General features: G+C 38.2%; 1 protein-coding gene across 1 annotated transcript in view; it reads right to left on the bottom strand.

Annotated features, from left to right (window-relative positions):
- The window catches only part of tars2 (threonyl-tRNA synthetase 2, mitochondrial), a 49,745-nt gene extending 37,586 nt beyond the window's left edge, over positions 1-12,159 (bottom strand). The window contains exon 1 of the mRNA XM_061982919.2: positions 11,925-12,159. Coding sequence (XP_061838903.1) covers positions 11,925-12,026 — 102 coding nt within the window. The 5' untranslated portion in view covers positions 12,027-12,159. The remainder of the gene's footprint in view (positions 1-11,924) is intronic.
- Positions 12,160-13,300: the final 1,141 nt, after the last annotated feature.

Genomic DNA, 13,300 nt, shown 5'->3' with positions numbered 1-13,300 from the left:
AAATGTTCCAGTACACACAACTTTCAGAGTAAATCTGAAATGCACTGAGCCCATGGCAAGATGTAGAAAAAAAAATCAATAAGAAAATGTAGTGAAAAGGACAAAACGCTGAAATAATGATAATAACATGATAAAGATATGTCTTAAAATATGTGTAACTTCTAGTGCCTTTTTTCTGCTAATTTGATGTGGACGTCTACCCCAGCAGGCACAAGACATTGATACAACGGTGGTTATGCGTACATGTCCTTTAAAACTGATTTTGAGACATCCATTGATCCATCCATTTTATACCGCTGGTCCCTCTCGGGGTCTCGGGGGTTGCTGGAGCCTATCCCAGCTGCATTAGGGCGCAAAGCGGGGTACTTTGAAACAACGTTGCAAAATAGTTGTATTTTTAAATTGAGACAACTTTGAAGTCCAACGCTGGATCCACATTGTTGGTTGGGAAATGACCAAATTTCAATGGTTAAATCAACGTCAGAACCGGACATTGAATAAACGTTATCAAAAAGCATGTTGTTTGAACGTTGTATTTGCGTTGCAGAATATTGGTTAGAAAATAACCAAAATTCAATGGTCAAATCAACGTCACAACCTGACATTGAATAAACGATGTCAAAAAGTATGTTGTTTCAACGTTGTAGTTGTGTTGTAAAAAATGTGTTGGGAAATGACCAAATATCAATGGTCAAATCAACAACACAACCTGACATTGAATAAACGTCATCAAAAGCATGTTGTTTCAACATTGTATTTGTGTTGTACAGTATTGGTTGGGAAATAGTCAAATCAATCAATGGTCAAATCAATGTCAGAACGCAACATTGATTAAACGTCGTCAAAAAGCATGTTGTTTCAACGTTGTATTTGTGTTGTAGAATGTTGGTTGGGAAATGACCAAAATTCAAATGGTCAAATCAACGCCAGAACCCAACATTGATTAAACGTTGTCAAAAAGCATGTTGTTTCAACGTTAGGTTTGTGTTGTCGAATATTGGTTAGGAAATTACCAAATTTAAATGGTCATATCAACCTGACATTGTATAAACGTCATCAAAAAGCATGTTGTTTCAACGTTGTATTTGTGTTGGTTGGGAAATAGTCAAATCAATCAATGGTCAAATCAACGTCAGAACCCAACATTGATTAAACGTCGTTAAAAAGCATGTTGTTTCAACGTTGTATTTGTGTTGTAGAATGTTGGTTGGGAAATGACCTAAAATTCAATGGTTAAATCAACGCCAGAACCTAACATTGATTAAACGTTGTCAAAAAGCATGTTATGTCAACGTTGTATTTGTGTTGTAGAATATTGGTTGGGAAATGACCAACTTTCAATGGTCAAATCAACAAAACAACCGGACATTGAATAAACGCCATCAAAAAGCATTTTGTTTCAACGTTATATTTGTGTTGTAGATGGGTGGGAAATTACCAAATTTCAATGGTCAAATCAAAACAACCTGACATTGAATAAACGTCATCAAAAAGCATGTTGTGTCAACGTTGTAGTTGTACATTATGGGTTTGGAAATGGTCAAATCAACGACAGAACCTGACATTTATTAAACGTTGTCAAAAAGCATGTTATTTCAACGTTGCATTTGTGTTGTGGAATATTGGTTGGGGAAATGACCAAAATTCAATGGTCAAATCAACATCAGAACCCGACATTGATTAAACGTTGTCAAAAAGCATGTTATGTCAACGTTGTATTTGTGTTGTAGATGGGTGGGAAATGACCACATTTCAATGGTCAAATCAACAAAACAACCTGACATTGAATAAACGTCGTCAAAAATACAATGTTGTTTCAACATTGTATTTGTGTTGTACAGTATTGGTTGGGAAATAGTCAAAACAATCAATGACAGAACCCAACATTGATCAAACGTCGTCAAAAAGCATGTTGTTTCGACATTGTATTTGTGTTGTAGAATGTTGGTTGGGAAATTAACAAAATTCAATGGTCAAATCAACGCCAGAACCCAACATTGATTAAACGTTGTCAAAAAGCATGTTTCAACATTAGGTTTGTGTTGTCAAATATTGGTTGTGAAATTACCAAATTTAAATGGTCAAATCAACCTGACATTGTATAAACGTCTTTAAAAAGCATGTTGTTTCAACGTTGTATTTGTGTTGGTTGGGAAATAGTCAAAACAATCAATGGTCAAATCAATGTTGTTAAAAAGCATGTTTGAATGTTGTATTTGTGTTGTAGAATCTTGGTTGGGAAATTACCAAAATTCAATGGTCAAATCAACGCCAGAACCTAACATTGATTTAACGTTGTCAAAAAGCATGTTATGTCAACTTTGTATTTTTGTTGTAGAATATTGGTTGGGAAATGACCAACTTTCAATGGTCAAATCAACAAAACAACCTGACATTAAATAAACGTCATCAAAAAGCATGTTGTTTCAACGTTGTAGTTGTGTTGTACATTATTGGTTGGGAAATGGTCAAATCAACGACAGAACCAGACATTGATTAAACGTTGTCAAAAAGCATGTTTCAACGTATTTGTGCTGTAGAATATAGGTTGGGAAATGACCAAAATTCAATGGTCAAATCAACGTCAGAACCCAACATTGATTAAACGTTGTCAAAAAGAATGTTGTTTCAACGTTATGTTGGAGCTGCTCAATGTCAGGACCTCATTCAACAAGTTCTCAAAGTAGTTTCAATGTCTTGTGCCTGCCGCGACCCCACCACCACCACCACAACAAATAAATTGCAGTCCTGTGTGAAATAAGGGTGCAACGATTCAAGCAATAAATACATTTGTGGGCAATAGTCGATGTCACTACTTGTGTTTTTCCGGAGGGACGCGAATCAGCGAACATGGCAAGTGAAAATATGTCAAGTGTGGGAACGTTTCCTCTTATTTTTGTTAAAAACATGAAGACTGCTTATTTCGCAATTCACATCATCTTTTTGTGACACGACATACATGATACGGGAGCATTTAATGTGGGACATCTGGAGGATGCGATCTCAATAAGATAGTTAGCTAACAAGTGTGAGACAAAGTAAAGTAAAAAAAATATGCATAACTTTCATTTTAGCCTAAATCCGCTAACTAAACTTTGTCTAGATCAATTCAAGTACTTTTTAAAGCATCGTCAATTTACAGTGCAATGAAGAAAAGGTACAAAAACAAACGTGTCAATCACACACACAAAACATTAGGCTCCATGTGCCGATATCATACAATCTATTAGATAGCTCAAATGATAGAAACTAATCAGTGATACAATTTCATTAAGTTGAATAGATTGCAAAAAATACTAAGAGTTAATCAGCTTTTTAAAGATTTCATTTTTGAGGAGATTAAATTATTTTTGTTTTATTGTTTCTCGTTATTGCTCTTAGTTAATTTTTTTTAAAGTAAAATTATACTTTTTTTTTTAGCACTTTTGCCTGTCCTTGCTATTAAACGAACAAACTTTTAATATTTATTTTTGTAACAGCCTGATGAGCAGCATAATTAGGGTAAAAATAAATATTTATACACTTATAATTGTCGTTTTTGTAAGTAAGCACATGCCTAAAAATATCTTAAGCGGACTTTAAAAGTTGATAGCAAAATTAGAGCTTTATACGCCTTATTTGATTAGTCGACTAACTACGAAGATAGTCAACTTGTTTTTCGACTATTTTCACGATTAGTAAACTAATCGTCACGATAGTTGACTAATCGACTATCAAAATAGTCATTAGTTGCAAATTTAAAAACCGATGGCTAAATTAAAGCTTTATACGCCTTATAATTTGATTAATCGACTAATTATGAAGATAGTAGACTTGTTATCGACTATTTTCACGATTAGTCGACTCATCGTTAAGATAGTTGATGGCTAGTCGACTATCCAAATAGTCGTTGGTTGCAGGCCTAACTGGAATAGCCAACAAATTCACCTGTTGCGTGCAAAAACAGTTGTAAATGAGCATTCAAAATGTTTGGATGAGGTTGAAATTAATAACATGTAAGAGGTTATAATGGATTTTAGCTTAATCCAAACTCTAACACCTCTCACTTTTTGTAGACAATGATGGGGGGTGCACAAATGAAACAATTCACATTGAGTCACGATTTTTATTCATTCCGATTCTAAATCGATTTATAGTTTTCAAAAAGCAATGTATATATATATATATATATATATATATATATATATATATATAGTCAAGGTTTCTGTGGTTTATCCGTTATACAGTGCTCAATACCGGGATAGAGTGGAATATACGTTAGGTCAGGAAAAAACAGAGGCAATATCATCCCTACAAGCCTGTGTTGCAGGTTTCCCTGCAGGCTTGTAGGGATAATATAGCCTTTGTGTTTTTTCCTGACCTAACGTGATATAGATATGTATATATATATATATATATATATATATATATATATATATATATATATATATATATGGGCTGCAACAACTAATCGATTAAATCGATTATAAAAATAGTTGGCGATTAATTTAGTCATCGATTTGTTGGATCTGTGCTATGCGCAGAGGCAATTTTTTTTTTTTTTTTTATAAACTACAACATTTACAAACAGCTGAGAAACAATAATCAAAATAAGTATGGTGCCAGTATGCTGTTTTTTCCAATAAAACACTGGAAAGGATAGAAATGTAGTTTGTCTCTCTTATCCGATTATTAATCGATTAATCGAAGTAATAATCGACAGATTAATCGATTATCAAATTAGTTGTTAGTTGCAGCCCTAATATATATATATATATTAGAATACTTAAAAAAAAAAAAATGTTTTAGGCTATCTCCATGCAACCAGAAGGAGCTTTTCCAACCTATGAACTGTTTATTTAGATTTTTATTTATTCAGATTCTAAATAAATTCATTCAGAATTGTTTAAAAAAAATAATTACGAAATCTGCTTTTCGAAATGAATCAATTTTTGGATTAAAAACATTAAACAATGATCATTAATATCATTATTATTGAGACTGTTGTTTTTACTAATTTTTGGTTTCCCATTTTTGCCAGCATTGTATTTAATAAGTATTTAAGTACTGTATTGTAAAGCTGGGATTGGGTTGAAGTAGCTCCATTTTCTTTTATTAGAATAATTAACAGCTCTGTTCTCGTTGATGTCTTTTAATGTTTGACACGGTCTACCAAGTCAAATCCCTTGTGTGTTAAACATACCTGGCCAATAAAGCTGATTCTGAAAATAGTACAAAGTTATTTTTAAAAAGCTGGGTTTTTTTAGGCCAACATTGCATGTGTAAGTCGAACATCAGCAGCCAAGAGGAGCTTATGTAACCAGTTTTGAAATGTTTTTTTTCCAATTATATCAAATAATAAAGGTGTGAATCTTTACCTAACGATTTGACTCATGGGGTGACGATTAGATTCAGAATTGATTCTCGATTCAAACCGGTTCTCTCAGTGTATTATTTGGTATAATTATAACTGAAACTTTTCAAAACACGTTACAGGTTACAAAGGCTCCTCTTGGCTGCTGACGTACGATTTATTTGCGCAATATTAACCTAAAAAAACACCTTTTAAAAACATTTTTAATATTTTCAGAATCCGCTTAATTGGCCAAGTGTTTAACACACAAGGGATTTGACTTGGTGGACTGTGTTTTTCCTGTTCAATGTAAAAAATTTAGAAAAACGCAACAACTACGAGAGAGGGCAGTACTGAGGTGGCCAACTTGGTATGAGAACAGACTCTTGCAATGTATTATTTGGAATAATAATACAAATTTTACTTTTCCCAAACAGGTTACAGGTAACAAAAGCTCCATATGGTTGCATGGGGATGGCCTAAAAACACTTAAAATAAATCGATCTAAAAACAAACAAACAAACAAACAAACAAACAAAAAACAAATGGATTTTTGAAAATTATGAATCGATTCAGAATCGTGTTAAATAATAATCGCGATTTGGATGTGAATCGATTTTTGGTGCACCCCTACCAAATAATATACACTATATTGCCAAAAGTATTTGGCCACCCTTCTGATCACTTGGCCCGGCCACAGGTGTATAAAATCCAAATGATCAGAATCAGGTGTCCTAATCACTTGGCCCGGCCACAGGTGTATAAAATCAAGCACTTAGGCATGGAGACTGTTTCTACAAACATTTGTGAAAGAATAGGCCGCTCTCAGTGATTTCCAGCGTGGAACTGTCATAGGATGCCACCTGTGCAACAAATCCAGTCGTGAAATTTCCTCGCTCCTAAATATTCCAAAGTCAACCGTAGGCTTTATTATAAGACAATGGAAGAGTTTGGGAACAACAGCAACTCAGCCACCAAGTGGTAGGCCACGTAAACTGACAGAGGGGGGTCAGCGGATGCTGAAGCGCATAGTGCAAAGACTTTCTGCACAGTCAGTTGCTACAGAGCGCCAACCTTCATGTGACCTTCCAATTAGCCCACGTACAGTACGCAGAGAGCTTCATGGAATGGGTTTCTTTGGCCGAGCAGCTGCATCTAAGCCATACAACACCAAGTCCAATGCAAAGCGTGGGATTCAGTGGTGTAAAGCACGTCGCCACTGGACTCTAGAGCAGTGGAGACGCTTTCTCTGGAGTGATGAATCACGCTTTTCCATCTGGCAATCTGATGGACCAGTCTGGGTTTGGAGGTTGCCAGGAGAACCCTACATTTCGGATTGCATTGTGCAGAGTGTGAAATTTGGTGGAGAAGGAATTATGGTGTGGGGTTGTTTTTCAGGCGTTGGGCTTGGCCCCCTTAGTTCCAGTGAAAGGAACTTTGAATGCTCCAGAATACCAAAACATTTTGGACAATTCCATGCTCCCAACCTTGTGGGAACAGTTTGGAGCGGGCCCCTTCCTCTTCCAACATGACTGTGCACCACTGCACAAAGCAAGGTCCATAAAGACCTGGATGACAGAGTCTGGTGTGGATGAACTTGACTGGCCTGCACAGAGTCCTGACTTGAACCCGATAGAACACCTTTGGGATGAATTAGAACGAAGACCGGGAGCCAGGCCTTCTCGGCCAACATCAGTGTGTGACCTCACCAATGTGCTTTTGGAAGAATGGTCGAAAATTCCTATAAACACACTCCGCAACCTTGTGGACAGCCTTCCCAGAAGAGTTGAAGCTGTAATAGCTGCAAAAGGTGGACTGACATCATGTTGAACCCTATGGGTTAGGAATGGGATGGCACTTCAAGTTCATATGCGAGTCAAGACAGGTGGCCAAATACTTTTGGCAATATAGTGTAACATGAGAATTGTGTTGAATCAAATCGGATCACATCGTTAGCTGCCCAAAGATTCCCACTTTTAGTTAATAATATGTAAAACAGTAATTCTCAAACTTTGCCAAATAAGTCTGTAAATATGAATTGCATAAGGAATTGAATTGTTGATGTTTGTGCATTGTGTGTAATGTTATTGTGGCCAAAAATATAAATATACTTTTTAAATAAAATCTCTGCCTTGTTTTTAATGAATACTTAGGCCGACAAAGCTACTGTATTTTAATGTTGGTCATTATGGTGGTACTTTGTGAAAAAAGTTAAAGAACCGCTGACGTACAGTTAGGTCCATAAATATTTGGACATTTACACAATTTTCAGTATGTGCTCTAAGTGCAGACTTTGAGCTTTAATTTGAGGCTATTTACATCCAAATCAGGTGAACGGTGTCAGAATTACCACACATTTTATATGTGCCTTCCACCTTTTAAGGGACCAAAAGTAAATGGACAATTGGCTCCTCGGCTGTTCCATGGCCAGGTGTGTGTTATTCCCTCGTAGTTTCATTTACAAGGAGCAGATAAAATGTCTAGAGTTCATTTCAAGTGTGGTGTATTCATTTGGAATCTGGGGAGGTCATCTCTCAATATGAAGTCCAAAGAGCTGTCACTATCAGTGAAGCAAGCCATCATTAGGATGAAAAATCAAAACAAACTCATTAGAGATAGCAAAAAACATTAGGTGTGGCTAAATCAACTGTTTCACTCCACTGCCACTCCAGATGTACCAATCACAGTGAATGGACACCCTCTCAACGATGTTGAGGACTTTACCTATCTGGGAAGTCTCGTCAGTAAGGACAACTCTGCACAAAAGGACATTAGAGCAAGACTCGGAAAGGCACAGGGTGCTTTTGCTAGGCTACACACCACCTGGAAGTCCAAGCAATATAGCTTAAGAACAAAGGTCCTACTTTACAACAGTAATGTAAAATCTGTATTGCTGTACGGCTCGGAGTGCTGGCGAGTAACATCCTACGACATGAAAAAAGTCCAAGCCTTCCACAATGGAGGCCTAAGGAAACTCTGTCAAATCTTCTGGCCCGAGAAAATATCCAATGCACATCTATACAAGAAGACCAAGTACAACAATGTGGTGCTAGAGATCAAATGCCACCGATTCCAATGGCTTGGGCATGTTCTCAGGATGGACCAAAACCGCATCCCCAAGATCAAACTACGTTGGACTCCACCTGGGAAAAGGAAGCAAGGCCGGCCCAAGAACACGTGGCGGCGTACGGTGACAACTGAGCTGAAGGAGATGAACCTAACCTGGGGCGAGGCACAGCATGTTGCTCAAGACAGGTCCAGATGGAGGCAGATCGTCAAAGCCGTATGTCCCGTCAGGGACGAAGAGGATTAAGTAAGTAAGTAAGTAAATCAACTGTTTGGTACATTCTTAAAAAAGAGAGAACGCACTGGTGTGCTCAGCAATACCAAAAGACCTGGAAGACCACGGAAAACAAGTGTGGTGGATGACAGACGAACCCTTTCCCTTGTCAAGAAAAAAACATTCACGACAGTTGGCCAGATGAAGAAAACTCTCCAGGAGGTACAGTCGATGCATCTGTGTCCAAGTCAACAATTAAGAGAAGACTTCACCAGAAGAAATACAGAGGTTTCATCACAAGGCGTAAACCATTGGTGAGCCTCAAAAACAAGAAGGCCAGAATAACCTGTGCAGTTCTGGAACAACATCTTATGGACAGATGAGACACAGATCAACTTGTAGCAGAATGATGGAAAGAGAAGAGTATGGAGAAGGGAAGAAACTGCTCAAGATCCAAAGCATAGTACCTCATCAGTGAAGCACGGTGGTGGTAGTGGCATGCATGGCTGCCAGTGGAACTGGATCTCTTATATTTATTGATGATGTGACAGCTGACAAAAGCAGCAGAATGAATTCTGAAGTGTTTGGGGCAATATTATCTGCTCATATTCAGCCAAATACTTCAAAACTCGGACGGCGCTTCACAATGCAGATGGACAATGGTAAATGGTAAATGGGTTGTACTTGTATAGCGCTTTTCTACCTTTTTAAGGAACTCAAAGCGCTTTGACACTATTTTCCACATTCACCCATTCACAAACTGATGACCCGAAGCATACTGCGAAAGCAACCAAATAGTTTCTTTAAGGCAAAGAAGTGAAATGTCCTGCAATGGCCAAGTCAATCACCTGACCTGAATCTGATTGAGCATGCTTTTCCCTTGCTGAAGAAGAAACTGAAGGGAAAATGCCCAAAGAACAAGCAGGAACTGAAGGCCTGGCAGAGCATCATCAGGGACCAAAACCCAGCGTCTGGCGATGTCTATGGGTTCCAGACTGCAAAGGATTTGCAAGAAAGTATTAAATAGTGACGATTTAATTTATGATTGTTAGTTTGATTACTTTTAGTCCCTTAAAAGGTGGAAGGCACGTATAAAATGTGTGGTAATTCCTACACCGTTCACCTGATTTGGATGTAAATAATAGAGATGTCCGATAATATCGGGCTGCCGATATTATCGGCCGATAAATGCTTCAAAATGTGAAGTGAAATTTATGACTTTTTTAAACGCCGTTGTACGGAGTGGTACACGGACGTAGGGAGAAGTACAGAGCGCCTTTAAACCTTAAAAGGCACTGCCTTTGCGTGCCGGTCCAGTCACATAATATCCACGGCTTTTCACACACACAGATTTTATTGTGCCCGATAATTAACTAATGACATGATTATCTTTACTTTGAACACACTGCACACGAGGGAATGAATCGCATACTTGGTCAACAGCCATACAGGTCACACTGAGGGTGGCCGTATAAACAACTTTAACACTGTTACAAATATGCGCCACACTGTGAACCCATACCAAACAAGAATGACAAACACATTTCGGGAGAACATCCGCACCGTAACACAACATACACACAACAGAACAAATACCCAGAACCCCTTGCAGCACTAACTCTTCCGGGACGCTACAATATACCACCCCCCACCTCAACCTCCTCATGGACTCTCAGGGAGAGCATGTCCCAAATTCCAAGCTGCTGTTTTGAGGCATGTTAAAAAAAAATAATGCACTTTGTGACTTCAATAATAAATATGGCAGTGCCATGTTGGCATTTTTTTTCCATAACTTGAAATTATTTATTTTAGAAAACCTTGTTACATTGTTTAATGCATCCAGCGGGGTATCACAACAAAATTAGGCATAATAATGTGTTAATTCCACGACTGTATATATCGGTATTGGTTGATATCGGAATCGGTAATTAAGAGTTGGACAATATCGGAATATCGGCAAAAAAGCCATTATCGGACATCTCTAGTTAATACCCTCAAATTAAAGCTCAAAGTCTGCACTTAAAGCACATATTGTTTCATTTCTAATCCATTGTGGTGTTGTACAGAGCTGGAGTACTGAAAATGGTGTCAATGTCCAAATATTTATGGACCTAACTGTAAGTACTGCTGAATGCTCTGTTTTGAGGTAAAATAAAGTTGCACAGCAGCATCAGGGAGGTGTAGCGGATTTTATAGACTAGACACAACTTGCACTGAGCCTAGTCTATAAAATCCGCTACACCTCCCTGATACCAAAGTACATGTCAAACTACTTCCTTAACGTAAATGTCCGCCATAACCACAACACCAGGGTGAGCTCCACTAACCACGTCAAACCCAGATTCCGATCTAACAAAGGTCTTAACTCATTCTCCTTCTATGCCACATCAATATGGAATGCACTCCCAACAGGTGTAAAAGAAAGTGCATCTCTATCCTCCTTCAAAACCGCACTAAAAGAACACCTCAAGACAACTTCAACCCTTGACTAACACCCTCCCTTCCACATCCCACCTCCCCGGATTGTAAATAATCAAATGTATCTCTAATGTATATACTTGTGAACTCACTATGTTCTCTGCTCGCTGTACATATCTTACCAAGTCAGACCTACAATGTTTCAATGCCCATTTCTCTGATGATGCAATTGATGATATCAACCAAACCCTCCTCATCCCACCCCCCGGATTGTAAATAATTCAATGTATATACTCTGATGATTATCTTGTGTGATGACTGTATTATGCTGATAGTATATATTTGTACCATGAATTGATTTACTTGGGACTTAAACAAGTTGAAAAACTTATTGGAGTGTTACCATTTAGTGGTCAATTGTACGGAATATGTGCTGTACTGTGCAATCTACTAATAAAAGTTTCAATCAATCAATCAATCACACATTCCAATTTGGTTTACTCAGTAGCACTATTTAAGAACATGCAAAAAGTACAACTAATTACCTGGAAAATACTGATCCGGAAGAAGCAAACATGATGGATATTAAACAGTCTGCAAAGTGCATGTTATTAATACTCAACTCTGCATGATTTACAACAGCTTAGTACACCACTTGTCTGCATTGATGCTTTGATATACATCAAAATAGTTTGTCTCACTGTTGGAGTTTCTGATAGCGTCTAAACCAAATGAAGAAGCAAGCCAAGAAAAGTTAGCTTTTTCGAATGCAAGGAGATTGTAAACAGTGAATGACGTCATCGCTTGACCTGCCGGCTAGCATTAGCCGGCCATGCTAGTAGCTAGGGGGGGGGGGAGGTTAAAAAAAAAAAAAAAAAAAGCCTACTTCCGCACCTTGCTGTACCTCTTGAGGGAAACACGAGTTGTCGACTGGCGGACAACCAGCCGGAACAGCTGCGTCGCCGCCATCTCAAACACACCAGCCTGGCCGTACATTTGAAGTCATTACACCGCACTAACAAACACGCCAGTGAGCACCGTCGCCTTGTCGTTTCTGTTCAGTGCGCGGCCATGATACCGGAAGACGAAGGGGCGGGGACTCGGCTCTGACGTCACGACGCGCGCATGCCTGAGGTGAAACACGAGCGCGTGCTTGACTCAGCGGCACGTGAACAGACGGATTTGATCTTTTTTTTTTTTTTTTTTTTTTTTACAAATGCATTTAATTATGAAGAAAATAGCCTTATAACTTACATTTTGTTAGTGACAGGGTTTAGAAGGACAGCCATAAAAAAAAGTAAAAAAAAAAAGTGACGTAATAGTGGCCAGTTGAATCGCACCATTATAGCTTTTAGGTCAAACACGCTAAAACCACTTTCTATTTGGAAGTCGACCTGGTATTTAAAAAAAACACACATTCCCAAACAGTATCACGTGTTTGGATTCGGACTCCGACTAAAACAAGTTGAAAAACGTATTCGAGTGTTACCATTTAGTGGTCAATTGTACCGAATATATACTGTACTGTGCAATCTACTAGTAAAAGTCTCAATCAATCAAACTCTAATAAAACCGTTAACTGTGCCTTTGAAAGCAAGCAGTACTTAACTTTGACCACTGGGGGCCGCTACAGCCCACCGTCCGAGCTGATTCTGCATCCAGCATGAGGAGTGACATCACCACCCAAACATGTCACGAATAAAAGCTGCATTCTATTCTATGTGCTTAAATAATCAAATAAAATCGTATCAGGTCTCTTTGTAGTGCAAAAAAACCCCCTTTTTGGAGCAGGTTCTTGTTATGTATATCCACTTGACATGCAACAAATATGGTTGCTTATAGTTACAAATACCGATTTCAGTGTGTAGCGCTGGCGTCAATAGTCAGGTTTAGGATGTGTTAAGTCAGAAATACAGAGAACAGCTGATTATTTATGGAAACTGGCATAAAAATGGTCACATTGTCACTCAAAAAGCATGCATACGTTGACTTTCGGTGTGCATGTTGTTGCCACGTGAAAGATTGGACACGCCCACATCATTGTTGACCCCTCCCTTAAAAAAAAAACCCGCCCCCGTGACTATTTACAAATTGGGAACTAGAACAATTCCTGCAATGGAGGATGACAATACAGATGACAGAAAATGGCAAACAAGTTTTGAACATTCAGTGCACTGCATTGTGGGTAGATCTAACATATATAGCTTGCTTGGTATGTTGTTTTTTTACAATGTGAGAGAACCTGTAGGTTAGGAGGTGCTAAAGTATGA

The sequence above is a fragment of the Nerophis lumbriciformis genome, linkage group LG21 (assembly GCF_033978685.3).
Source record: "Nerophis lumbriciformis linkage group LG21, RoL_Nlum_v2.1, whole genome shotgun sequence".
NCBI lineage: Eukaryota > Metazoa > Chordata > Actinopteri > Syngnathiformes > Syngnathidae > Nerophis > Nerophis lumbriciformis.
Note: the sequence above shows the minus strand (reverse complement) of the source record. Positions and strands in the feature narration are given on the sequence as shown.